The sequence below is a fragment of the Marmota flaviventris genome, chromosome 9 (genome assembly GCF_047511675.1).
Source record: "Marmota flaviventris isolate mMarFla1 chromosome 9, mMarFla1.hap1, whole genome shotgun sequence".
In the NCBI taxonomy this organism is placed as follows: domain Eukaryota; kingdom Metazoa; phylum Chordata; class Mammalia; order Rodentia; family Sciuridae; genus Marmota; species Marmota flaviventris.
This window is the reverse complement of record NC_092506.1, coordinates 65,402,871-65,425,185: the sequence shown is the minus strand read 5'-3', so window position 1 is coordinate 65,425,185 and position 22,315 is coordinate 65,402,871. Positions and strand designations below refer to the sequence as shown.

The following is a 22,315-nucleotide window of genomic DNA, read 5'->3' as shown; positions in this document are numbered from 1 at the left end:
GAAGTGGGGGGATGAGGTCAGATCATATAAGACCTTCTAAATTAAAATAAGGACTTTAGCTTTTACACTCAGTGATTTGGGAAACTATTGGAAGATTTTGAGAAGAGAGTGTTGTTTTAAAACTTACATTTTATTTTATTTATTTATTTATTTGAGAGAGAGAGAGAATCTGTTAATTTTTTTTTTTTTTTTTTAGTTTTCGGCGGACACAACATCTTTGTTTGTATGTGGTACTGAGGATCGAATCCGCGCCGCACGCATGCCAGGCGAGCACGCTACCTCTTGAGCCACATCCCCAGCCCAAAAACTTACGTTTTAAACGAATCATTCTTGGGGGCTGGGGTTGTAGCTCAGTGGTAGAGCACTTGCCTTGCACTTGTAAGGCACTGGGTTTGATCTCAGCACCACATAAAAGTAAATTTAAAAAAGAATTACTCTTGGAGGCAAGAGTAAATTTAGTTAAGGCTAGTAATAGCAATATTGTAGGTTAGAATTTTTCAGTAGTGGTACTATTAACATTTTGGGCTGGATAATCTTTGTTCGTGTTTGTGCATTATAGGATGCTTAACAACATCCTTAACTTCTAACTGCAAGATGCCATTTGCATCTACCTAATTGTATCAACCCAGATTCCCATTGCTTTGCCAAATATCCCCTGGGGAGCAAATTCCACCCCTATCTCACCACCCTTAGGAACCAATATTTAGACAAAAGTTGCTGGTGATTGGACCAAGGTTTAGATATTAAAAGTGATAAGAAGTGATTGGAATATAGCTATATTTAAAAAAAAAATTATAGTTGTACAATATCTTTAATTAATTAATTAATTTATTTTTATATGGTGCTGATGATTGAACCTAGTGCCTCACACGTGCTAGGTGAGTGCTCTACTACTGGAGCTACAGCCCCAGCCACAATATAGCTAAATTTTTGAAGGTAGAGTTGATAGGATTTGTTGTTGAGTTTGATGTGCAGCTCCTAGAAAAATTAGAGTCAAAGATGAATCAGGTTTTTTCAGCATACTACAAGTGATATAGCCACATCAATATTTATAGCAGCACAATTCACAATAGCTAAGCTATGGAGCCAACATAGATGCCCACCAACAGATGAATGGGTAAAGAAATTGTGGCATATATACCCAATGGAATATTACTCAGCCATAAAGAAGAATAACTATAACATTTGCTGAGAAATGGATGGATCTAGAGACCATCATGGTCAGTGAAATAAGCCAAAAAACCAAAGGTCAAATGTTTTCTCTGATATGTAGATGCTAACCCACAATAAGGTCGGGGGTTGTGGGGGAATAGAAGTTCAGTGGCTTAGACAAAGGGGAATGAAGGGAAGGGAGGGGGAATAGGAATAGGAATAGGAAAGACAATAGAATGAATCTGATGTAACTTTCCTATGTACACATATGAATACATCACAGTGAATCTCAACATCTTGTGTATCCACAAGACTGGGATCCTAATTAGAATAAGATATATTTCTTTTTTTTTTTTTTAAGAAATATTTATTTATTTTTTAGGTATAGATGGACACAACACAATGCCTTTATTTTTATGTGGTGCTGAGGATCGAACCCGGGTCCCACCTGTACAAGGCGAGTGCTCTACCCCTGAGCCACAATCCCAGCCCAATAAGATATATTTCATGCTAGTATAAATATATCAAAATAGATTCTACTGTCATATATAACTTAAAAAAAAAGAAAATTAAGCCAAAAAACTGATGAATCAGATTTTTGGTTTAGTAACTGAGAGTAGAATTGCACCTATTGAATTAGAGAAATAACTGAAGGAGGAACAGATTTTAGACCTGTTAAATCTGACAGTCAGTGACATAGCATGGTTTCCTATTGTCCTTAACAATGATGTGCTCCTTGAGGATAAGAACTAGGTCTTATCATCTTTGTATACATGATGACTAGCACTATGTCTGGTGTATAGAATATGTTCATAAATGGTGAATAGATGATGAGATTATTTATGTAATGTGGCTAACAGGTTTGGAGGGTTTAGTCCATGGATCAAATTTGCCATCCTCTTGCCCCATCCTCCCAGGTAGCTGGAAGTACAGACCTGTGTCACCGTGCCCGGCTTGATTACTGTAGTTTTGTAATATGTTTAAAAATCTGGTAGCATTATGTCTCCAACTTTGTTCTTTTTGGTCATGATTGCTTTGGCTGTTTGAATTTTTTTGTGGTTTGTTACTGCCTAGAGTATTTTTAAAATTTATTTATTTTTTGTTATTTTATACTCCATTTCAGAGAGTGTCCTTAAGAGGTTAGCGGCCCTTCCATCTAATTACTACAAGAAATATGGCATATTTAAATGGTTGTTTTAAACCCCAAATCATCATGGGTTGACTGACTTCTTTTATCTGCTGGTATAAGTTTTTCAATAAATATATTGTTTCAATAAATATATTTATTCAATAAATGTTCTACAAATTTTTTTGTGGTTGCAAAAGAATCAAATAAAGCAATCATTTTCAAATCTATAGGCATTTCAGTCAAAGTAGTTGTCAAAGATATAAGCTATTAGGTTGAAAGCTGTACTTTATAAATAAAATTATGGTAAGTGAAATAAGTGGTGGAGCACTTGTCTAGCACGTGTGAGGCACTGGGTTTGCTCCTTTCTAATTAATATTATTGATTATTAGCTTTTATAATAGTTAACAGGTTTTGCAAACTTATAAGTCTACAGAGGTCATATATGTTACCTAAAAGGGCCTACTTAGGCCTCAGAAGACTCCACAAACAAAAGACTACTGGCCAGAGTCCATGGCTAGTAAGAGTAATATGTGAATTATTTACTTTGTAAGCCAAAGTATTATATAAATGCAAGGAATTGTTGCACTTAAGACAAATTAACTTGTAAAATTTTTAGCGAGTCAATTGTTAACTCTAAAATTTAATTTCTTTGTATAATTTCTAGCAAGTCAATTGTTATCTCTAAAATTTAATTTCTTGGAATGTGTGGCTTCATCTCTAAAGTCCCTTCTACTACCTCATTTGATTATGCTTTTTCATTTCTTTAGCTAGTAGTTCCTTCCTTGATTATAAGCTGTTAGCCTTCAGTAATAAATAAAATTGCTGGCATCTTACCAATATGTCTCAATTTCATAAGTCTTGTGTTTCATCAGAGGGAGCCAAATTTAGCCAAGTTTCCTATAGCAGCACCCATGATTGGGGGAGAAAGTATGAGAATGTGAGGGGGGGTTGGCGGGGGGAAGCCTTTTATAACTAAACCAGCATTTGGATTTTCAGAACTAAAATCTAAAATAGAATATGTCTCAATTTGATCTTTCCTGCTGAAGGTATTTGTGGTCCTGCCTAACACTGAGTGATAGGTTTTTTTTTTTTTTTTTTTTTGAGGGTGAGGTCTTTTTTTCTTTCTAGTTATAGTTATACATCATAGTTGGGTTTATTTTGACAAAAGCATGCATGCATGGTATTTGATTTCAATCCCTGTTTCCCACATTTCCCTCCCCTCTTCCTATCCCCTATTCTCCTTCCTCTACTCTACTGCTCATTTATTTATTTTTGGTTGGTATTTTCTACATATACACAAAGGTAAAATCCCCTGTGTTATATTTATATATGCATATAATGTGATTTTGTTAAATTCATCCCATATTTCCTCCCCTTTCCTGCTCCCCCCATCTCTTCCTTCTGTTCCATTGATCTTCCCTTCTTTATGGCATCAGATCTCCTCACCCCACATCTGCCTTCTTTCCCTTATTTTGTTCTTGGTTCTACATATGAAAGAAAACAATCCGAATTTTCTGAGTCTGGCTTACTAGCTTGGCATAATGTTCTCCATTTTCTTTGATTTACTGGAAATGCAATAATTTATTAAAAAAAATCTTTAGTTGTAGATGGACACAATACCTTTATTTTATTGATTTATTTTTATATGGTGCTGAGGATTAAACCCAGTACCTCTCGTGCTAGGCAAGTACTCTACCACTGAGCTAGAACCCCAGCCTGCCATAATTTCATTCTTCTTTATGACCCAATAAAACTCCATTGTGCATATATACCATATTTTCTTAATCCATTCATTTATTGAAAGGCATTTGGGCTGATTCCATAATTTGTCTATTGTGAACTGTGCTGCTATAAACATTGAAGTGCTTGTATCCCTATAGTATGCCGATTTTAGTTCTTTTGGATAAATATCAAGGAATGGAATAGCTGGGTCATATGATAGTTGCATTCCCAGCTTTTTTGAGGAATCTCCATATTGCCTACCAGAATGGTTGTACTGATTTGCAGTCCCACCAACAGTGTATGCATATACCTTTTCTCCTGCATCCTCCTCAGCATTTACTATTATTTGGTTTCATAATAATTGCCATTCTGACTGGAATGAGATTAAAATTTTAGAGTAGTTTTTATTTGCATTTCCCCAATTACTAGAGATATTTTTTTCATATATTTGTTGGCAACAATGTTTTTCCTTTTTCTTTTTGTTACTCAGCATTGAACCCAGAGACACTTAACCACTGAGCCCTATCCCTAGCCCTTTTTATTTGTTTATTTAATTTTGGTGTTAAGTTTTTTGAAAACTTAACATTGAGGCAGGTCCTCCTGCCTCAGCCTTCATAATTGCTGAAGTTCTTTTTATATTCTGGATACTAATCCTCTGTCAGAGGAGCAGCTGGCAAAGATTTTTTTTCCCACTCTGTAGGCTGCCTTTACATTCTTGTTTCCTTTGCTGTGTAGAAGCTTTTTAATTTAATGTTTCCCCTCTTATTGATTCGAGTTTTTTATTTCTTGAGCATCAGGGGTCTTGTTAAGGAAGTTGATACCTGCACCTGTATGTTGGAGTATTGATCATATGATTTCTTTGAGTAGTTGCAAAATCTCTGGTCTAATTCCTAAATCTTTGATCCATTTTGATTTGATTTTCTGTGCAGTGTGAAAGATAGGGATCTAGTTTCATTCTTTTACATAGGGATATCCAGTTTTTCCAGAACCATTTGTTAAAAAGGCTATCTTTACTCGCAACATATTTTTTGGCACGTTTGTCAAATATCAGATGATTATAAATATGTTTTTTTTTTTTTCTCTGTGTCCTCTCTTCTGTTCCACTGGTCTTCATGTCTATTTTGATGCCAATACCATGTTGTTTTTGTTACTGTAACTCTGTGGTATAATTTGAGATCAAATATGGTTATCATGCTCAGGATTGCTTTGGCTATTTTGGATCTCTTATTCTTCCAAATATTTTTTTTTATTCTGATGATTTTATTTTGAATTAGCTTGAGTAACATATTATTTTTAAAATGTCCATTTCATGAGAATTTTTAGATTAATTTCAATACAGTTGTTCATTATATTTATTTATTTAATTAAAAAAATTCTTTCTTTCTTCCTTCCTTCCTGCCTTCCTTTCTTTCTTTCTTTATACAGGAAATGGAAACCAGGAGTGCTTTTACCATAGAGCTACATCCCCAGGGGTATATAAGAAAGCAAATATTTAGAAAAGTAAATAAGTTTTTACTTACTTATTGAGAGTCTTGTTAAGTTGCTGAGGGGCTAACTCAGTTGCTGAGGCTACCCTGGAACTTGGGGTCCTCTTGCCTCAGCCTTCATAGTTGCTGAAATTACAGCTGTAAATCAACATGCCCAGAAACTTACATTTCTAATTCTCCATAACTATTATACTACTTCCCTCTTTTACTCCTGAATATTAAGGACATCTATGCTTTCTGCTAGAGTTTATTAATTTTCAAAATATTTTAAAAAATTAGTTGTAGATTTTAATTTTCCTTGTTTATTATCAATTTTATGAATTTATGATTTTATATGATTATTTATTTTATTGTACTTATTTTGGCTTTAATTGTTCTTTTTTATTTGTTTGCTTTTTTTAGCTTTGTGAAGTAGTTTAAATAATTGCCCTATATGTATATTCCCCCCTTCTTATGTAGACATTATTAAAACTATAATTTTTCCTTCAAGCAGTACTTTGCCTGCACTTAGACACTATATATTTTATATCTACATTATCCTTCAGTTCAAAATTTTCTTTCATTATATCTTTTAGTCAGTAGTTTTTAATAATCTGATGTTGATCTTCCAAATAATTTAAAGATTGTTTTTTCCAGTTCTTTGAAGAATGTCATTAGTATTTGATGGAGATTCCATTGAATCTTTATATTACTTTTGGTAGTATGGTCATTTTGACAATATTAATTTTGCCTGCCATAGATATATTATTGCTTCTTTTACCTCATCCTATTTATTTTATTCAGTTTTCTAGGGTAGCACTTTGTAGTTTAATGTATACCAACCTCCCCTATTAGTGGTGATTTCCTGGAGGTATAGGTCATTTTTTGGTGATCTTTAATTCCCAAAACTTAGGACAGATAAGAGCATATGATAAATGTTTAATAAATACTTGAAGAATGCTTACTAGATTTGCAGGTGACAGAGTTTAGAAAGGAGAACTAATATGCTAGTTGGCAGAGGGAGAGAGTAAGAGCTTGAATAGATGGGCTAACGCCAGCAAGGTGAAATTTAAGAGGATGAGAGTAAAGCTCTGCATTTTATGGGTCAAAGAAATGGCAACATATGAGCGGACTAAGGAAACTTAGCATGATGCTATTCTTATGAAAATGGTGGTTTTGGCTGCCTAAGCTCAATGTCAGACAAAGGCACTGCAGTGGTTAAAAATCCAGTGCAGTTGCAGACTGAATTATTGGAAATACTACGTATAATTAAAGGAGGTGATTGTCCTACTATATTATGCTGGGGTCAGAACAATCTCAGAGTTTTATGTTCCTCTTAGGGGTACCAGACATTGAGAATCATTAAAAGAGGACTCTGTTTAGTGGAGGTGGCCCTAAAACACTAACTTCCCAGTCTGCAGTGCGAAAAGCATAGAAATTGTGAGGTATTTAGGAATGTTTATAGCAATTTGGCAGAGTAGCTTTATGTCTAATGAATCTAATAAAAGAAAGTAACCTTCATCTTATCCTTTTTTTCACTTGATATTTTCCCTTTATTTATTTATTTTAATTGACTGTTTTTCAGAGGAGTTCTGGTTTTATAAAACAATTGAGCAGAACATACAGAGACTTCTGTGCATCTTCTGATTTCCTTTAATCAACATGTTGCAATAGTATAGTATTAATGAATCAATATTGATGTGTTATTATTGATCAGAGTCTGTAGTTTATATTATAGTTTATTCCCTGTGTTGTATAGTTCTGTGCATTTTGACAAATGCATAATGTCACGTATCCACCATTATAGTATAATACAGAATATTTTCATCATTCTAAAATGTCCTGTGCTTTACCTTTTCATTCCTAATCCATTTTTCAGATTGGCTTCTTTCACATAACATTCTACATTTAAGAATTTTCCATGCCTTTTTGTGTGGCGATAGTTTCTTTTTATTGCATATTCCATTGTATGGACTTACCACAGTTTATTCACTCACTTATTGAAGAACATCTTGGTTGCCTCTAGTTTTTGGCAATTATGAATAAAGGTGCCATAAACATTGATGGGCCACTTTTTATATAAACATATTTTCTATCTTATTTGGGTTAAATATCTAGAAGTGCAATTGCCGGATTATTTAGTTAAGTATATTTTGTTATGTAAGAAACTGCCAAATCATCTTTCAAATTGGAGTCCATTTCCATTTCTATTAGCAGTGAATGAGAATTCTTGCTGTTCCATGTCACATAATCATTTGGTGTTGTCAATATTTTGGATTTTAGTCATTCTAATAGGTATGTGGTGATATCACATTGTTGTTCTAATTTGCAGCTCCCTAATGACTTACTTACTATGTTGAGTATCTTTTTACATGCTTATTTGTCATGTGTATATATTCTTTGGTGAGGTATTTGTCCAGATCTTTATATAGACCATTTTTTTTATTGGGTATTTGTTTTCTTATTGTTCAGTTTTAGGAATTCTTTGTATAGTTTGGGGGCTGGGGCTGTAGCCTGTAGCAGAATGCTTGCCTAGCATGGGTTCGATTATTTTTAGCACTGCATAAAAATATATATGCAATTACTTAAAAAAACAATAAAAAAATCTTAAAATAATTCTTTTTATAATATGGATACATGTTCTTTATTAGATGTTTTGCAAATATTTTCTCCTGATTTGTGCCTTGTCTTTTCATTCTCTTAACCTTATTTTTTTGCAAAACAGAAGTTGTAAATTGTTATCAAATCCAACTTGTCAATGTTTTCTTCCAAGGATCATATTTTTGGTATTATATCTAAAACGTTATTGCTAAATTTGAGGTTATCCAGATTTTCTCCTGTGTTATCTTTGAGACATTTTGTAGTGTTGCATTTTATATGTAGTCCTATGATCCATTTTGAGTTAATTTTTCTGAAAAAAATCTGTGTTTAGATGATTTGTTTATTTATTTTTATAATGCTAGTGGAAAGTGATCTCCCTGTTCCTGTGTATATTCCAGCAAAGCCTGGATGACCATCTATAAGAGGATGCCACATGGGGTGGAAAGTTGAATAAGATGAAATGGTGTGATTATTGATAGTTTAGTTTGAAAAACTGTGTCCAAGTCAGAGAACTTTTTCTGTTGTTTATTCTGTAAATTGGTATGAAAGATAGTGTAAAGTCAAGGTCTTATACTATCATTCATTCCAATTTATAGAGTGAATAACAGAAAAAGCACTTTGACACTGAGTTCTCAGAATGTAGTTGATCTCCTCATCTTTATTATTGTGTCAATCTAGGTGTCTTCAAGAAATTTCCTCTACTAAATTTGAGATCTCTGTTGGTTGGAACAGCACATGTCCTCAGGGCCTAAGAAGGGTGAATAAATACTTTTAAAAGTTCCTTCTTTATTCATGGAGTTCTTCCCTAACATCCTCTTCAGTTAGACTAATTTGGGCATACTGAATGAAACTGTAGATGTCTGTCAAGAAGATTGATTCATACCATAAAAATCAGGCTTAGTGCTGGTTACCTGCTCTTTGCCAGGCAGTAAAGAGAGCGAGATTGCAGTTAATAGAGGTCTCATGTAACACAGTGATCTCATGTAAAACAGCATGGCAGACATAAATAAATAAGCAAGAGAAATAAATTAAGCATAGGTTTAGGAGTCAGACCAGGGCATGGATACTTTAATCATTTACCAGATGTTTGATCTTGGTTAAGTCACTGCTCTCTCTTATTTCATTCTGTCTTATACCCATTCTGCTGCTGTTTCTACTAAGCTATATCTTTAGAATGAGGTTATGTTTTCATCTTATTTTACATTAGTCTAAATTATTTTCTGTCACCTGAGCTCTATAGGAATATACTAAGTTGTTTTCATGTCTCCTTTTCCATGGATCAGTCAGTGATCTTTTTAAAATATTAGATCTTGTCATTCTGCTTAAAAACCTTCCAAAGTCTTCCTGTTGAAAAGGGGAATGAAATCTGAACTCCCAATTATGACCTGGAAGAGATAATCTGTGTAACCTGACTCCTGCCTTGTCTTTCAAGAGCAAGGGTGGGTTGGGTAAGAGGGGTGAATAATTAAGTAATACTGCCTCCTAAGGAGCATTTGACAAAGTGTGAATGTGTGTGTGTGTGTGTGTGTGTGTGTGTGTTCCAGTTTTTGGGAGACATCCACTAGGGGTGTCTGATCTGTAGTGTGTTGGTGAATAATCTGTAGTGTTATTCAGCTCAGGTTCCATCTGCATGCCTGATACACAATTAGGTACTATAGAAATGTTGTATGAGACTACATTTTCCTTGACCTAATTTTGACATACGTGATTTAATATAGTGCCTCCTTTATAAGGTAGATGTGAGTTTTATAAAGCATATGGTACACAATATAGCTCTTAATGACTAGGTAGCTATTTTTTTTTTTTTTGCCTACAAGCATTTATGAGAGCCCACCCAGCCTTTTCCTGGGACATCATTTTTAGGAGAGTAGAGTAGGGGGATAAGGTGAATCTGCATCTCTTTCCGGAGGCTTACTGTGATAAAGAGTTCTGAATCTGATTTGAGGTCTAGAAGACTCCTCTGTGCCAGCTGCAGAAACTAAGGCACCAAGGAGCTCTGGTTCTTTTTCCTTGACTTTGGGGCTCACCCAGGACTCTAGCAGGCCTTGGAAAGCTTGGCCCTAGAGAGAAATTACCTCCTACCAGAGAAGGCGGGGAGAAGAGGCAAGACGTGGGAAGGGAGCCGTCACCACCCTCAGCACTTTGCAGAAAGGAGAAGCGGCAGCCTCCTCCCGCCTCCTCCCTCCCTCCTTCCCCGCCCCTTGTCCCTTCCTTCGTCAAACCGCCGGGGCGCCTCTTCTGCTGCTGCCTGCGAGGGCGCGAGCGTGCTGCACCTCGGGAGCTGGGCGGCTGCGTTGCCAGAGCCCGGCCCAGACAAATCAAGCGAGCTGGTGGAGCCCGGGCTTTGTGCGCACCGCTGGGCGGCTAGAGGGAGAGGTGCGGCTCTGCGACAGAAACAATCGCCAGAGATGCCGGGGGCCGGCTCTCCGCACCAGGTAATGCCGGCCCTGCCTGCGGTTTGCCCAGCGGGGCTGTGCTCTGATCGGGTCTCTGCTGGCTTCCTGGAGTGGAGATGTTGGGGGAGTATTACATTCCCCTTTCTTAAGGGACCCTTAATGAAAGAAAGGGCGGAGGGTGGAACCTACACTTGAGCCCACCCAGGGTTAGGCCTTCACTGGAATCAGAGCTCTGGCCAGGGAAGGGTGTGAAGGGGAAGCTGGGCTTTTGGGGAACTGTTCCGCTTTAGGGGGCCCACTCCTTTGTCAGGACTCCTCTGCTTGGTGGCCAGGCTGATGCTTTCCTTGCCTTGGCTGACAGCCTGCTTGCTGGGACCCTGGCCTGTGGGCATTGTTTTCTGATAAGAAGTGGAGGGAGCTGGGAGATTGGGAGACCTGGGTGCTGGTCCTGTTCTGGCGGCCTCTGTGAACCTCAGTTTCCTTATCTGCAACGAAGGGCGTGACATTCTGTTTGGAACTCTGGCTTTCCCAGGCTGTCAGTCTTTTGGAAAGGTGATTTAGTTAAAGGGTTTGAATAGGTTGTACAGATGTCCCCCAACACTGTGGGAGACCTAGGTGAACTTGGTATAGGCAGACACTGGTATCCTGTCTTTCAGCCAGCCTTTTGTATGACATCTTGATGGTCTGTTTAGAACACAGTGAGTTCAGGGGCAAGACAGAGGCTGAGAATGCCAATGCTTATATTAGGGTTGACTGTGGGTATGTTATGGGTAGGGAGGTGGCGTTGAGAAAAAACAGGTCAAAGTATGTTAATGTTTTTTCTCTGACCTGGCCAATTCTTCAATAATTAGATATAAAGCTGCTTTAGACTAGGCTGCCTTCTCTTGAGCACTCTATTCTGCTAAGTAAATGACAGACCTTGAGACTGGGTAATGTCTTGATCACTATAATTCTCCCTTTCTTTATTATTTGGCACCAGGAAACTCATGTCAGGCCTGATACTAACCTGCCTTGATAATTTTGAACCTCCTTTCTTTTCCCAGTTTTTCTGTGACTCTTCTATCTCTCCTTCCTTTTCTTTCTTTCTTTCTCCTCCTGGTCATTTTTCCTGTCCCTGCCCCCACCTATCCACCTCTCTTGTTCCCTTCTTTCTGCTGTCCTCTTGTTTTCCTTTTCTCATCTCTCCACCTTCATAAGCTTTTTTTCTCTTGGGTCCTCTGCCTCTTGTTTAGACTTTCTTCTCTTTTCCTCTTAGAATTTTTGGTTATAGTTTCTCATTATATAGGTTGCTTATTTATAGGGTCCTTAGCTGTGGTGTTTGTGAGGTCCAAACATTCCTTGTTTTCTACCCAACCCCCCTGCTTTTAGCTTTCACCTAAATTTTATCTTCCCCAAATGTCTGTCTCTCTTTACTGCCCCCATGCTTTGCCTTGTGCATGACAATAAGCATTCCATCTTTATGGATTTGTTCCCCACCTTCTTCCCTTGGAGTGTGGAGGGCAGCAGGTGGACAATGGGGAAGAAGCAAGATTGGAAGTGGGCAGCTTTTCAAGGCTGGAGTTGGAGGTGAGCAAGAGTGTCAGGTAGGGCTGGGCAGAGGCTAAAATTCCCTTTGAGATAACTGACTGGGAAATGACCATTGATTCTTTGGCAGTTCAGAAGAACTGTGACTTGGAGGAAAGGACCTGTGAGTCAAGGGAGAAAAAGGGAGGTAGCAGGGGTGGGTGGAGAGAGAAGAGAAGGAGCAGTCCTGGAGGAGAAGACAGTGGTTTTTTGATGAAGACGGTGACATGGGCACCTGGGTGGATGGGGTGGGCATATAAGGAAAGATTATAGGCTTGGAAAGGGGACCATATAAGTTCATTCTCTCTACTCTTAAGACTGGCTATTTGGGCTTGTTTATATTTTTATTCAGCAAATTTTTCTTAAGCAGTGGCCCCAAAGTGAGGGGTGAGAGGGGAAGCAGATAAGAATGACAAGACTGCTGTTTTATTGGCACTCACTGTGTGGAATGTGGAATGTGTATGTTTCAATGTGGCACCCATTCATTCTATGAATCATCATCTTTATACTAGTTATACTAGTATTGGGGATACAAAAGTGGAAATTGATCTCAGTTACTACTTTCAAATTCAGGTCAAGGATTGTGGAAGCTCATGTGATAAGTTTTGTAGAGGGAATCTCAAGGGGGCTGTGATAATGTAGAGGAGGGAACTTTAAATTCAGCAAGTCAGTGGCAAAGCTGGGATCCAAACTCAAGTCTACTCTAATGGTGATATCAATGCACTTACATCATGTTATCAACCATGTATGTGCATAGAGTGTGCAAAGAGTAAAGTGCTATACAGATGTTTTTATGGATGTTCCTGAATGCATTCTCAAGTAATGAAAAAAATGTTCAGAGGCTATAGCCTGAAAGCCTAGTGATGCCACTGACTAGTCTAAAACTGAGCTCAGTTTTCAATGAATAAGGGAAAAAGGACTACAAAAGGTTTTAGGGCTTGATAATTGAGCCCATGTTTAAAAAAGGAGTCCAAGAGGTATATAAGAGTGCTTTTTTTATGAGTAGCAAATATAAAAGATATTATTTTTAATGACAGTGATATCGCAAACATAAAAAAAGAGATAGGGAAGAGATTAAAGTAGATTTGAGTTCAATTCAAATCCTAATTTTACTGTTTACTAGTTACCTGAATGTTAGTTTCTCTAAGCTTCATATATAAAATGGAGGATATATCTATCTTGAAAGGTTATTATCAAACTTAAAAGTAATTATATAAAAAAGAAATAATAATTGTATTTATATTTTTAATAGTTATTCTTATCTTATAAAAATAAACTCTCAAGTCACCTCTGAAGAAAGTCTTCCTTGACTCCTAGACTTTTAAGGGCCCCTTGTCTGGATTCATTTAGCACCTTTGTGCTTTTTCTCAACACTCATTAGTGGCACTTTTAAAAAAAACCTTTATTTTATTTATTTATTTTTTATGTGGTGCTGAGGATTGAATCCAGTGTGTCTCACATGTGTTAGGCAAGTGCTCTACCACTGAGCCATAAACCCAGCCCTTGTGACACTTATATTTGGTGTAGTTATTGTGATTTATGTGTCTGCTTCTCCTTGCCTGTGAGTTTTTTGAGGGAAGAGACAGGGTCTAGTAAATCTTAGGGTCTACTGAGTGCCTACTTTTACAAACTTTTATTTAGTTGCTAGGTATATTTGGTAAATACAAGAGATTTAATTGTTACTTTGTAAAGCTTATTGTCTATTGAGGGAGATGTGTCATAACAAAGCAAATATAATTAAAACTCATGACAGATAATGTGAAAACCAGGAGTTCCATTTGGTCATCTTAGTTTTAACCATCTACTGGACAACTGCACCTGCATTTCTCACCAGTACTTCAATGTGGGTGGAGTTGTCTAATAGATAGTTATTAGTATGAAAGAGCTGTTTGGCAAGAGAACATGGGCATCATCACTATACCTATGGAATGTAAAGCTATGGGAATGGGTGAGGGCATCTTGGGAGTGTAGTGTAAGAGTAAAGGGGATTCTGAGCCTTAAATGTGTGAGGATAACTGGAAGAGAGTCTACAAAGGAAAGAAGAGTAGACAGAAAAGTGGAAGCAAAACCAGGAGAATGTGCTTCTCCAGAAGTCAAGAAAGTATTTGAAAGAGAAGGGAAGGCAATTATGTTGAATGTCAGATCTCTGCTCAAAATCCTGTAGTGTCTTTTGGTGGAATTGTAAATTAGTACAACCACTATGGAAATCAGTATGGAGGTTCCTCAAAAGACTAGGAATGGAATCATCATACAACCCAGTTATACTACTCCTTGGTGTTTATCCTAAAGAATTAAAGTCAGCATACTATAGGTGATACATGCATAACCATGTTTATAGCAGCACAATTCACAGCCAGCCTAGGTGTCCATCAGCAAATAAATGCATAAAGAAAATGTGGTATATATACACAATAGACTTTTATTCAGCCATAAAGAAAAATGAAATTATGTCATTTTCAGGAAAGTGGATGACACCTGAGACCATTATGTTGAGTGAAATAAGCCAAACTCAAATGTTTGTTGTATGTTTTCTCTCACATGTGGAAGCTAGAGAGGAAAAGAGGAAAATAAAGGTGGGTGGGCAGGGATCTCATGAAAATCAAAGGGAGATCTGTAGAGTTAAGGGACCAAGGGATGAGAAGAGGGGATAGAGAGGGGAAGTGCCAAGGAGTGATATTGGCCAAATTATATTGTTATATTGTGTGCATGTATGAATACGTAACAACAAATCCCATCATTATGTACAGTTATAATGTACCAATAAAAAATGTGGAAAGAGAAAAATACCTCAGTGTCTTCCTATACTTGCTACTTATTGTCTAGTCTTATCTAGACTTCTTATTGTTGCCTCTGAGGCCCTGCATTATCTGAGCTCTGACTGTATCGCTAATCTCAGTCTCTTACAACATTTCTCTTTGTTCATTCAACTTTAGTCTTGCTGGCTTTTTGCTATTCTAGGTGCCCAGTATATTCTCATGTCTTCTTCTAGATATTATTATGATTTGTTGTTTCATTTAATTTAGGTCTTACATGTCACTTCCTCAAAGGTTTATTTATATACACAATAAAAGTCTATTGTATATATATACCACATACAAGTCACACATACATATAGACTTGACATCATGTATTTATTTGTTCATTTCTTTGTTTACTTCTCTTACTAGACCATAAACCTAGTGAGCAGAGAAATTTTTTCTTGTTCAACTAGATTAGTAATGATAAGTTGTGTATTTATAATAAATACTTGTTGAGTGACAAAATTTATCAAATGACTGAATATATCTAACAGAGAGAGAAAGCATGATATAACTGAAAGAGATCATTCCAGGTGAGAAGGAGTGCAAATGAAGGAACACAGGGAGAAAAGAGAATTTTTTTTTTTTTTGGTGGTGCAAGCACTCTACCAACTGAGCTATTCCCCAGCCCAAGAGAATGGTTTTTGATGGGAGGAAGGACACCTTTGTTACAATTAGAGGGAAGAAGGAGAACAGAGGTACAGAGAGGCATAAAGATTTGGATCTGTAAGATGCAGTTTCCCTGCAAAAATTTCTGTTTTTTCCTTGAAAGTAAGGTCATCAGCTAAGGGGAAGGGTGAGTGGGAAGTCATAGGAAGTAATGTAGGAAGTCAACTTTCAAGGGAAAGCAGGAAACCAGGTTTTGTTATATTCTCTAAGACACTGGCTGCTTCAGTATAGAGACAGTTTAAAGAGCACCGAGTTCAGCTATCCTAAAGCTGGAATTTTACCAATTTAATTTTGGAAAGGGAGAGAAGGGCAAGTATTTGTTTTTGTTTTTTTTTTATGTTTGAATAATTTTGAGAGACTATGATGAGGTAAAGAGAGAAATGATGGCGGGGCAACTGATGGATAATTTATTAAAACTCAAAATGAAATCTAGGAATTGTAATAGTTCTTAGCAAGTGAGCTGCTGTATTTGGAATATATATAATTCATTTGTGATATTGGAGTTGATGCACATGTTGGTGATCAGGTCCAGGATGTGATCATGGGACTATTGGCTAAGTTGGGCCTAGGGTCAGAAAATGAAGTGGTATTGATAGAATTGTCATTGTGGCTGTTAAAGTCAGCTAGAGTGATAACTAGACTGGTACAGAAAGACTGAGCCAGGAACTTAAAGCCTTTGAGTGGGAGTGACAAGGAAATATAAGCAGCAAAGAAGTATGATAGCAGTCAGTAGGTTACTCAAAGGAAAATAGAAGTTTTTATAAGAGGAAGGTAAAGACATCATTTGCAAATGGCACCTAAAATTAAGTATAAAACTTGTGGCATGACTAAGAGAGAGAAGACAGCCTGCAGTTGAGAGGGCTACTAGAGAAGTCTTTTCAAGTGATAGCCAGGTTCTTTTAAGGCAAGAAGTCAAAAGGGAGTTAGCCAGTGACAAATAGAAAGTTCCAAAGGAAATAGTGAAAAGGGTTCCAGGGTCAGGGAAGAGTTAGCGAATTTTGTCTGAATAGAGGCTCTACAGAGAAGGCTGGGGATGAGAGTTTGAGTGATCATGGATGACTGACATAAACAGTCACAGGAGGATTGATTGGCTTAGTCCTGATTATTTTTAAAAGAAGGAAGGGTGGCCCATTTTCATGCTGTGGTTATCAACACTTCAAGAGAAATTATTCCTTTGAGGCAACATGTAGCAGTGTGGGAATTATAGGACATGTTCAGGCAGAGATTGGCTGGAAGTTCAAACATCTAGGAGACAGCAGAATAAGAGTCCCCTGTTTCCTGGGAGGGACTACAGAGTCATGCCACCACACCTAGCTTAAATTTGAATTTTTTGCCTTAACTGTTGGGAACAACTCAACTGGGGCTACTGGTCATGAATTTCCCAAGATAGTATGGAGAGGATTATAAGACATGTAAGTACTGTTTTCTGCAAGTACTCTAGTTACTATCTGCAGGGATGTTAAAAGTGAGAAAGTGGTGTTTGTGGGAGGGGTGGGTATATAGGATTGGGCCAACCTATGTGAATTTAAATCTCTCACTCCAAATCTCTCAGCCCTTTCCATCCCACTTTGTTCTCTTCTCACATTTCTCTAATTCTGTAAGCCTCCCAGGTATGGCACTTTGCTCACTCTATCTACAGTTAATGTGGAAAGAATGTTTCTAAGAGACTCAGAATAATCAGAGACTAGTTATGTCTTTATCAATATTTCTTTTAGTGATCTTAGATAAATTGTATACCCCTATGGGTTTCAGATTCTCATAAAATAAAGGTTTGGAACTGGCTGATTCTTTAGGATCCTTCCAGCTCCTTTGTTTTTTCCATGAAAAAACAGGCTGCCTTAGAAGATAAACTGTTGTTAATTACCTGTTGTGTGCCATATCTGTGCTGGGTGGACCCTGGGGACATAGAGATTAAATAAACTCAACTTCATCCCTTGAGTTATTCATAGTCTGGTGAGGTCATGAATTATGGTCAATAAGATGAAATTTGGAGATTGCTCCATAGAAATATAAAGTGCTTTTAAATTTTGAGGAAATGAGGAAGGGGCTTCTGCAGAGGTTTCTTGGAGAAAGTGAGTCAAGTTGGGGGGCCTTGAAGGATGAGTAGGAGCTTGCTTGGCAAACAAGTTGGGACAATTATGCAGATAGAGCAGTAAGGGAAAGACAGGAGCATGAAAGCATGACCACATACTGATGGCCACCTCCTATTCTAGGGAATAGTACAGATGAACCTAGAATAGGTGGGGAAGGGAACAGATATTTATTGGATATCTATTTTGTGCCAAGCAGCATGCTGGTGCTGTGTGTGTGTGTGTGTGTGTAGGCTTTTGAATTCTCATAACTCTATAAAATAGTTTAGCCTGGTTTGTATTTTACATAAGAGGCAATGGAGGAGGAGAAATTAAAGTAGCTTTTCTGAAAGCTCAGAAACAATCTACGATTTTCTTCTCTGTTGCCCCAGCAGTTATTTTCTTGTTGCTAAAGCAGAGCAAGTGGTTGGAGGCTGCATAGTGGGGATGTCTTTGACGTGTTAGAAGGACATCCCTCAGCAAATTCAAGGCTGCGGCATTCCAGTCTCCTGCCAAAGAAAACCTCTTGGCACAGATTAATTAAAGATCAGATTCTCATAACCAGGCGTCAAGGGCGTATAATACTTCCTAGTTCTGGGAGGAGTGTTGGTCGTGCCCGTTGTAGCTGCCCTGGGTTGTTCAAAGTAAGAAATGTGATTAGTATGTGCAGTAGGTCTCATTTCTTCTTTTTCCTTTCCCTCTTTCATTTTAAATAATGGCCTGAGAAATTACCTAGTGATATTAGAAGTGATCTAGTCTACTTCTTTGCCTCTCGAGGCAGCAGTGGTGTATGGTGTAGTGTTCTGTCACCATGTAGACATCATTTCAGGTCCCTGCCTCTGATGCCCACTTGGTGTGTGGCCCTGGGTGACTGGCAGCATCTCTGAAACTTTGCTTCTTCATATTTGCTCACTGTTTTATTCCATGCACCTAGTCTAGCCTGGCAAACAGTAGATGATAAATATTTGTTTTAATGAATGAGAAAAATGATACCAGCTAAATAGATTTCTAAGTTTTCTGTAAACTTCAAAGTGGATCTGATGTTAGTGATTATTAAAATATGAGATCCAAATGATGACTGAAATCTTAGTTGTAAAGGTAATTAATCAAGGAGATTCTTTAGGAAAACAGTTTCTTAGAATTTTAGCAACTCTGTTAGGAAGTTTTGAGGACCGTCCTAACTCCCTGTCCCATGCTGTGAGCTCAAGGCTCAGAGTCCTCAGTACAGATGGATAGCAACTGGTGTCTTTCTCCAGGCTCACCTCTTTTCTCTTATTGTTGTCTCTCCACAGCCTTGCTTTTTAATCAACAATATCATCTATTATTTTTAAGATTGGGCATTTATTGCCCAGCTCTAGAATATCTTAGAAAAGATCATTTTTTCTGACCCATGCTATGTGTGGTACAGTACATAAAAGGCCCGTGGTGATATGCTGTGTCCCACTTTTTCAGTTTTTCACTGTAGTTAGCCATTATGTTGCATTCTATCATACTGTACTCTCACATTCATGTTCTTCTATTCTGTAGGATGCATTTGCCATCTTCTTTCTGCATCAATATTATTTATGTATTTATTACCTGTTTTCTTTGGGCTAGGCTAGGTATGATACTAATGACTGGATCTATCTCAGACCAATTAAATCAAACACTTAAGATCCGGATCCAGCCCAAGCATTAGTGTCTTTCCTACCAACATTATATTAGGAAAAATTTTGAACATTGAAAGGGGTTTATAGTGAATATTTGTGTACCCACCACTTAGATTCTGCTACCATTCACATTTTAATACATACTCATGTATTGCATAATGAATGACATTTTGGTCAACAAAGTGATTATGTGTAGTACATTATATTTGTTAATGATAATAAACAACTATAGTTTATGTATTTGCTATACATTTTTTCCCTATTATTTTAGAGTGTACTTATACTTATAAAAATAAGTTTACTGTAAAATAATATGCTAGGTTGTGCTGGCAGCAGCCTTATACATCTTGAGTTTATCACATGTGTCACTCTCTCTCTTTTTGTGGTGCTGGGAATCTAAACCAGCTTTACACATGCTAGACAAGCACTCTACTGCTAAGCACATCCCAGTCCTACCATGTCTCTCAGTTACGGTCAGAAGCCATGAGTGATTGACCCATACCATCTAGGTTTGTGTAAATATACCCTGTGATATTCACACAGGGACACATTTCTAGGACATATCCCTATTGTTAAGCAATGCATGACTGCACTTTATCGCATCAATTATATCTTAAACATTAACTCATGTATTACGTTATATCACATCCTTGTACTCATCTATTAATCTTTTTTTAAAAATGCATTTCAAAGTAAATTGCAGGTATTGGTACAGTTTCTTCTAAGTACTTCAGCATTGGTGTTTTAAAAGCTCACAGGGAATAATAGTCCAAACCTGATAGTCAAGAGTTGGAGACCTCTAGGCTGACCTATTTATTTGTTAAGTTGCTGTATTTAAATACCACTTTTTGTGAAACTTCATGATTATCCCAGTTCAATTTAGTCTTTCATTTCTGTGCCTGGACATTTTACTGTTCTACAGCATTGTTCATAATTGGCCTGGCATTGTGGTTTTCCAGGTCCTGCTTCTTGGCTTACTAGACTGTGAAAGCATCCAGGGTTGGGTCATATCTTATTCATTTATTTATTTGTTCATTCATTTATTCATTGTCTATTTATTTATTCCTGGTTTCCAACATAGCACCTTAAATGTAAATATTCAGTAAAAGTTTATTGATTTGAGGATCTGGGGCTATAGCTCAGTGGTAAAACCCTTGCCTAGCAGGTGTGGGGCTCTGGGTTCGATCCTCAGCACCACATAAAAATAAATAAATAAAGGTATTGTGTCTCTATAACTTAAAAAAAATTATTTTTTTAATGTTTATTGATTTGAACAGTACTCAAATGCAAAATCTGGAAATGCATCAAAGGTGTACATAACTTTCACATGTCTTTAGTCACAATACCCACATTTATGGTATTTTTTTTTTTTTTAGTTTGAGAAGCACAAGTTCATTTACCTTTTATGGAATTTAGCTCATGTTAAACATTTGGTAAATATTAATCAAGTTCAACCCACACATGCTTATTATATTTTTATATCTCCCATTGCCTATATTTGACTGACCCAAACGTAAATCAGAAGTAGCAGAATTCATATCAGAAAAAGTATGCACATATGGGCTAAAATTACCTCAAGAACAGTATAGTTGGAAAATCCTTTGGGAGAGAGTTTAAAGATGAGGTTTGAAGGGATAGGGGTGTAGCTTAATAGAAAAATGCTTGCCTAGCATGCATGGGGTCCTGAATTTCCAATACTGAAAAAAAAATTGAGTTTTTCTATAAAGAATGAGTAAAAGATGAGTAACATTTTTATTTGTTTAGAGATGGTTCTATCTATCTTTAAATTGCTGTGTGACCTTAATGAATTTCTTCCTATTCTTTGGACCTTAATAATTCTACCTTGAATATGAAGTGTTTTCACTAGATGATCTATCTCTAAGGTTGCTTCTGACTTTGATGTTAGGTACATCTTAAAATCTTTGATTTCCTTGTTCTGTTTAATAACAGTGGCTGTGGAATCCAGAGTTATAAAATGCAAAGAGGTAGTTGTCAGTGAACACACTCCTTCCCTAAATTCCTACCCACTTTTATTCAGTATGTAAAGTTGCTTACATATGGTGGCTACCTGAAAAGTGTATTCTTCCTTGTCTTTATGTTTTAACATTGTACCTAGGCTTTTTATAGTATGCTCAAAAGAGACACAAGTTACTATCCCTCCTTAGTTGCCCCTTGACCAGTGTAAGTCTAGAGATAGCATAGTGGGAAATCAAATAGCATCTTGTAGGTGTTGAGACTTCTGTAATAAATAACAGAGCCAGGATTTAAACCCAGATCTTCTGCTTTAAGTCATCTTTTTATACATCACCCTACTGGTGGCCCTTTTGAAATTTCACAATGATCTTACATTTATTAGTCATTCAATGATTAATAATTAATTACTTCAGTATAATATTTTTCTCATAAATTATTAGGTTCCCTGAGTCTCTGGGGCATTGGTTCAATGTGGTCCAGTCTGTCTTTCTCTCTGTTGTCTGTTCATTGTTTGGAATGGATAGAAGACTTCCATCTATACTTTCATTATAAATGTTGTTGGGTCTAGCTTCATACTGCATCTTATCAGAAGGCATTGGTTTCTCATCCTCCCAAGCCTGTTGCTTACAAGGATTGTTAGAAGACTTAAGATGTGTTTGCTATCCTCATTCAAGAGTTGAGTGTTTTTTCTTCTCCTTTCAGTTCCTGTTTTCCTGTAAACAAGTTTTAAAATGTGCTAATCATTGTGCTGAGCATAGATGAACAAAATGACCAGTGAGGAGATCCGTGAGTGTAGACAGGAAAGACTGTGGAGCAATTATAGGAAAGGGCTACTTGGTCAGCTGCAGGGAAACTGGAAAGTAATGTACAAACCCTGAGTTCAAATAAATTCAAAGGACAGTGATCAAGAAAGTACAGAATTGTGTTCTGGGGGTGTAGTTTGAAGGTACTAGAAAAGTTTAGCATTCAGAATAGATTTTGGAGATCTTGAAAGCTTATTTCAAGTATCTAAAGTTCTATCTGGGGGAGAGGTAATAGACTTTTGTGAATAGCTCTGAGAAATGGGATTTTTGGACTAACAGATGGAAGTGATTATTTTACTTTGTTTATTCACTTGTTCTTCTATT

General features: G+C 37.0%; 1 protein-coding gene across 3 annotated transcripts in view; it reads left to right on the top strand.

Moving 5' to 3' along the window:
- Pak1 (p21 (RAC1) activated kinase 1) overlaps window positions 1-22,315 on the top strand; it is a 145,426-nt gene that overhangs the window by 51,210 nt on the left and 71,901 nt on the right. For 2 of the 3 annotated variants that reach the window (XM_027942574.2, XM_027942572.2), the window contains exon 1: window positions 10,300-10,505. The exons of the other annotated variant lie outside the window; for it this stretch is intronic. In XM_027942574.2, coding sequence (XP_027798375.2) covers window positions 10,479-10,505 — 27 coding nt within the window. In that variant the 5' untranslated portion in view covers window positions 10,300-10,478. Of the gene's footprint in view, window positions 1-10,299; window positions 10,506-22,315 lie in introns of those variants that run through there. 3 annotated transcript variants of the gene reach the window in all.